This window comes from Halyomorpha halys, unplaced genomic scaffold, assembly GCF_000696795.3.
Source record: "Halyomorpha halys isolate HHAL.00 unplaced genomic scaffold, Hhal_1.1 Scaffold567.1, whole genome shotgun sequence".
NCBI lineage: Eukaryota > Metazoa > Arthropoda > Insecta > Hemiptera > Pentatomidae > Halyomorpha > Halyomorpha halys.
In genome coordinates, this window is record NW_027109033.1 from 639839 (window position 1) to 646701 (window position 6863).

At 27.8% G+C, this 6863-nt stretch overlaps 1 protein-coding gene across 1 annotated transcript in view; it reads right to left on the reverse strand.

The window, feature by feature from the left end:
* The window catches only part of L2HGDH (L-2-hydroxyglutarate dehydrogenase), a gene marked incomplete in the record, with an annotated part of 24795 nt that overhangs the window by 696 nt on the left and 17236 nt on the right, over positions 1-6863 (reverse strand). The window contains 3 exon segments of the mRNA XM_067047251.1: positions 647-826; positions 6365-6474; positions 6555-6716. Coding sequence (XP_066903352.1) covers positions 647-826; positions 6365-6474; positions 6555-6716 — 452 coding nt within the window.

Below are 6863 nucleotides of genomic sequence, written 5' to 3' on the forward strand. Positions count from 1 at the left end.
TTAATTTTCACTTTATTTTATTTATCAATCACTATATATAGGTATGTGTATTTAAATTATTTGATATAAAACTTGTTTTTCTTGTAAATTTTGTCATCGGTATAAAATTATTAATGTAACTCTAGCAAATAAATATTCCATTGCTATAGTACTTATTGCATTGATACTTTGATACTGATTGCAGTTTTATTGTTTAGTTCAAAATAATAACTACTATTAAATCATTAAAATAATTTTATGTAATTATGTCAACTACTATAAAATAAACATGACTGATAAGAAAGGCAACCAAACTAATAATCAATAATTTGCATTTACTAGGTATTATTGTATAATCCTACTTGATTGGACATGAGTGATGTTATAAAAGACAAATATAAATCTCAGATCGAGTTTCAACTAACATCGGTAATTTGAAATTTCAGAATAATGTAAAAATAAATTTTAAAAAATAAAAATGTTTATTGGAAGAAAATAAAAGAAAGGATTTTTATTTTCTCTCAATTCAAATAATATGATAATGAAATAAACAAAATTACTAGTAAACATTTTGAAAAACAATAAATACAACTATTACTGGTTTTCTTACTAAACAAAAAAACTAAAGGTTAAAAAAAATAAATGACTCAAACACTACTTGCATTACCTTCTTATATCATTTCGAGATATGCTTGGAACAAATTTCTGTATTTCTTTCAGTTGTAGATTAATAAATAAAGATTTCATAAATTCATCGAAGCCAAATTTTAGATTTTTATAAGCCAAAGACTGGAACCCTTTGTTACTTAACAATGAACTTAGTTCATCTAATGAAATATCAGAATACCTAAAATAAAATCATAAATTATAAATTTTTTCACATTAAAAGTTTTACTTTTCTTTTTTTTTTTTTTATTAGTAAATTTTGTGAAAAATCCTTCCTTTTAATGTCTATTACACAAATATTATTTCATCAACTGTTCAGGGGTCTTACCCCATCTTCGGGATGAAAATTCAGAAATAATTTCACAATCTCATAAAATAGACACTTTTATTTAAGTTTGAATGTTCCATTTTAATATATAATAGCTTTTTTTTTTTTTAACCTTTTCAGTAGTTACTTTAGTCATTTTGATTATTATCCATAGTTGAATACTTAGTCGAAAATTAAATATTTCATTATGTACACTATGTAAGTATTTTATTTTTACAATCACATCAGTTGAACTCTTCGGACTAAAATCTCTTTAAAGCCTCTCCTCTATTGCTATTGCCCAGGATCTTTCCTTCTTCTTATACTATAACATTAATTAATTTTACTAATTTTTATTTCATTTATTTTATATAAGATAGTAAAATTATTTCAGATTGTTTTTACTGAAGATGAGGGAACATTGGTAGAAAAATATATTTGTAATATAGACATTAAAAGAAAGTCCTTTTTACAAAACTATCAAATATAAAAATCATTAATATATTATAATGAAGTGTTAAAAGTTAGCTGACCATAGATGATGCAAGAAAAAGATGGTCACAGGTGTGGTAAGTAAAGATATACAAATAAGTAAATCTTATTAGTTTGTACCGAAGTTTTGACCTGAATTTCAGGGTCACTCAGGCGGGGTTGTCATCTAGATTGATGTATGAGTTGACTCTAGACGACAACTCTCCCCTAGTCACCCCGATGAAGGCCTGAAATTCAGGTCGAAACGTCGGAATTAATAAAAAAGTTTTAATGATTTGTGTATCTTTACTCATCGTACCCTAAACCATCTTGTCCTCTCATCACTTAATATAATATATTGTAGATATAGTAGACCATAGATTAATATAGTGAAAAATTGATCAGTGTGTGGAGTTAGAATAGAGAAAACATAAATAAGGGAAACTTATTCTTATTGAGTTCCTTATCATAAAATTAAAATAAGTTTCACTTATTAGTTTTCTCACTAATGACCACACCACCCGACTAACTTATCCACATAAATACACTATGTTTTATTTTCTGAAATTTACAAGTAAAAATGATATTATAATAACAAACTTCTTCCTTCTTCATCTAAATTTTTCAAAAACATAAATACACTTTTTTAAAGATACATATATTATAAGGTATATATTCTATAAGATACATGTCTGCATGTGTATAAAGTTATAGAAGTAAAATAAATATATATGATATGGGGATACTAAGTATAATATTGGAGTTAAACAAAGAATATTTTATATATACTTTGATTTCAAGTTCGAGAGTGATTTTATTTATCAATTATAATAAAACATATCCATATAATCTCAACATTCTTTATTATTAAACATGTGTTTATACATTTTAAATAAATGTTTTGACCTACCTGGCTATTTTTATCAAGGTAAATCTTAATTTTATTTGATATAATGTAATTTAGTCAAATTAACGTATATTTGTCAACTGTTTCACTCAATATTATTTGGAAACACCATCAACCAAGATTTTTTTTTTCAAATATTTTAATGGCATTGGAATTTTCCATACAGCCAGGTATAAATTTATTTGTATCCCCATTATTTTCACCATGGTTGGGGATCGAAGTTTTTCATTTTGTGGGACCACCACTTAATTTAAAAAGACAAAAACCCAGGCCGGATTCGAACCAGCACCGCCAATAGATCAGAATGGTAACACTGTCCCCAACCAAGTTGTCAACAGTTTATTATTTATTTATTGTTTAATAAATAAGTGAGTGAAACGGTTAGCGAATATAGGATAATTTGACTAAACTATATTAGATAAGGGCAGAATAGTTTAACGATTAATGCGAGGCTGTGAAATTGAAAATTAAAATTATCCTTAATAATGACTAGATTGGCCAAAACATTGGATATATAAAATGTATAAATAAAAAATGTTGAGGCTATTTGATATATTTTATTATAATTAATAATAGCATATTTTACCCTAAGAAGCTTCCTCCAAAGTAAGTTGACAGGTCAGGTAATGAAACCAGACTTTAGTAGATGATCATCTGGCCTGTGCTAACCAGTGCCATAGCTATCTGGACCTCAGCTGCCTGAATAGATGTATTTGAGTGTAAAGAGTTATTTCCCTATAATGGGGCTCAGTAAGAAAGAATGGAAAATACAACCTAAGAAGGAATAAAGAGCATCTCAGATTGTACTCATTAAACGCATCAAAGGCTGGGACATTATAATAAGGATGGATGATGGTAGATTTTCTTTTGGAATCACACTTCACAGAAGACTTAAGGGAAGACCTAAAGATAATTGGAATCTGAAGCAAACATGCACCAAACTGGTAAGACAATGAAAAGGCGGATGAGAGGGAAGCTTTCGTGCAGCAGTAGGACTGAAAAATAAAACAATTGAAAATTGGTTCAATTTATTTTGGATTTGCTTCATTAGAAAAAATAAAAAGGCTCAAAAATTATATAAATTGTTTTTATCACCATCATAAACAACATTAAAATCCATAATCAAAGTGCTGCTGCACATTAGAGCATTGGGCTAAGTACTTTATAAGGAAGTACTGAACCCAGATTTCTAGATCAATAGTTGTACAAGGAGATGTTTTAGTTAAAAATAATAACACTCTAGACATACTGAAACTGAGGTCTTGAAGATATTAGCACGGTACCTTACTCACTTACTAATCTGCTTCCGGTATAACGAGGATATGGTCCCTATCCTCCTTTTAAATAAGGAGATGGTCAGGGGTGTTGTCAAAAAGGAACAAAAAAATGGCTAAAAATTATTTATTGTCCAAATATTATATACATTTTGTGTTCCTTGTATTATCTAAACTATGTTTTCTATTGGTATATGACATTTTTCTTTTATATTAATTACGTATTCTATCATTTAATTTATATTTTTTTCCTAAATTATATCATTCTTATAATTATTATTATTCTATTTCTTTATCTTTTCCTTGTATTTAGTGTATATGTCATCTCCCCTCCACTCAGTCTGTACATTTCCGTTTTTTCATTACCCTTTCGATATTTTTTAACTCAAAAGGTGAATGGTTCTGATTTGTTCTTTACTATTGTAATTTTTTATTTATTCTCAACTTACTGCCTTAATTTTCCATCTTTTATTGTGTTAATTTTTTCTCATATCTACTTTTCTATTTTTACATGTTATTACATCTCCTTTTCATTTTAAAACTAATAGTTTACATAATTTTTTTTTTTTAAACAGTCCTAAGAAATATATAAACTCAAGGATAAAAAATTCAATTAGTTTAAGTAATTTATTTTTGAATCTGAGTAACAAAAGATATTATTTAATGTATTCTGTAAATGATTAGTTGCAATTTTAATAAACAATTTAATCATATTGTTAGGACTAGCTACAATTAGGACAAAATAACAAAACAAATCTGTGAAAAAGTATAAACTCATAAATTTTCTGTCTTTTTAATGAGTAAATTCATTTCAATAATGAGAACTTCTGCCATGTTATCACCTCCAACAGTCTTTTGGAAACACCTCTTACTAAATTAATTAAAGTGCTCTCTGGTATCTTTTCCAAGCTTGTGTGATCCGTTCTTTAAGCTCATCAATATTTTGGATTTCTGGCTTCTGAAGGTCGTAGACTTCTCTATTCCCCTCAAATTTTCAATCGGTTTGAGATCCAGACTAAGTGCTGGCCAATCCAAAACATTGATCATGAAATCCTGATACCATTGTTTTGTAGAGCATGCTGAATGAATTATTGGTGCGTTATCCTGCTGAAAAATATTTTCTTCTTCCAAAATTGTAATAAACACAAAAGGAATTCTTCTAAAACATTTTGACAACTAACAGCATTCATTTTGCTGGAAATGAATGCAATTCAAGACTTTCCCTTTTCATTATAAGGAGCCCGTTCCACTAATCTGGCCCCCCCCCCAATGTGACCACCGTGACAATTTTTTTTCTTTTACGTAAATAAAACCATCTGGACCATCAATGTTAAATTTTTTTCATCATAGAAAATAATGCTTGACCATTTTTTCCTATCTTGAATATATCTTTCAGCAAACTGCAGTTGTCGCTGCAAATGATGTTTTTAGAGCTGTGTTTTTCTCATAACCTTACAATATTTTAAAATATTTGATACAGCCATCCATTACCTCATGAGCAAATTGCCTGTGGATCATACCACCTCTTCTTAGGTCCATTATCCTTTGCTTCTCAATTTCAGTGAGTTGAATTCCACACAGCATTCCTTAAAAAAAAATACTAATTCACACAAAGCGATACAGTATAAAAAATGAACAATATAATCTCTCTTCAACAGTAGTAAAAAAACTGAGGTGGTCTCAATCCATTAATACACCTGACAATAGGAAAACAAACATAGACTTTATACTTATTCACAGCATAAACAAGATTTGTTTACAAAATCTAATGTTTGTAAATTATCAAACAGATCAAAGGCCATTTAAAGCTTCATGCCAATCTAATAACAAAAAAGTCTAAAAACATTATTGTGCTATGAATTTACTTTTAAATTTTAAAAGTTGAGTTTATATTTTTTTCACAGGACTTTATATACTTTGATAATTGTTGCCTATTTAACTATAACTATTTTTATTTCTTCTTTTTGTACCTTTTATATTATTTTATTTTCACTTACATTTACATAATTTTAAGACCTACCTTAGTTTACTTTTATATATCTTATTATCCTACATTGTCAAAATATTTTTAGCCGTTTTTGTTAGAGCTCTGCTCTATCCCTCACACATGGAGGAGTTATGTATGGGCTGAGTGGGCTCAGGGATTCTCAGGTCGATAATATAAATATTGTATATAAGAGTGTAAATGTGACTAGAGATTATTTTATTGATTTATTTTTATTATTATTTTATTTATTTATTTTTTCATACACATAGTTTATGTTCATTTTCTTTATCCTTCTGTTGGTATATATTTAGAGATTTTTTTTTTCCTTTATTTATTTATTTTATTTTAGTATGAATGCTATCAGTCATCACCATTACCTATTGCCCAACAACTTTGTGGCAGATTGTAATATCTATCAATAAATAAAGTTTTGAATTATGAAAAAAAAAAAAAAGAAGTTGTTTTTGTATCTTTTTTAGCACTGATAAAGTTCGGTAAAGTAGGTCGAAATGTCGGCAAATAAATAGTTGTAGTTGTAAACTATTTTTTGTTCTTTTTTGACCACACCCCTGACCATCCTCTTCATATTTTGAAAAATATGGTCAACCATTCATATATATATATATATACTATTTTAAAAAAGGCTTAATTTCTAAAAATAAAATTAATAATCCATTATAACTATCAATAATTTGATTATTTTATGCAAAAATAAATGCTAATAATTATCATAAAATCAAAGAATAGATAATTTAAAAAATAATTCTATTTACGTGTATCCTTCTTTTTTGAAAGCTAGAACTGCATTTGGGCCCAGCCAAACTGAGCCATCAAGTCTCGGAGTGAAGTGTACACCCAAAAAGGGAAATTTTGGATTAGGAACCTGTAACGTTATGAAGATATGAAACAAAGCATTTGAGATATTAGTGAATGAGAATAAATTTATCATTCAAAATTACTTACAGGGTATATGTTACCCTTAATCAATTGTTGCTTCTCTTCACTTAGTAATAAATATTCCCCTCTGATTGGAATGACAGAAGGATCTTTATTACCACCAGACATAACTGCGACTTTATCAGAATGTAGTCCAGCGCACGATAGCACAAATCCAGCATTTATGCTCTGTAAATAATAAAGTAAAGGAATAATCAATTGATAAAAATAAATAAATTAAAAAAAAATCTATATTTTATTTATGGTTTATGGAAAGGGAATCTAATATGTAATTAAATACATAATAATTAGGAAGATGATCCGTGTGGTGGTGGA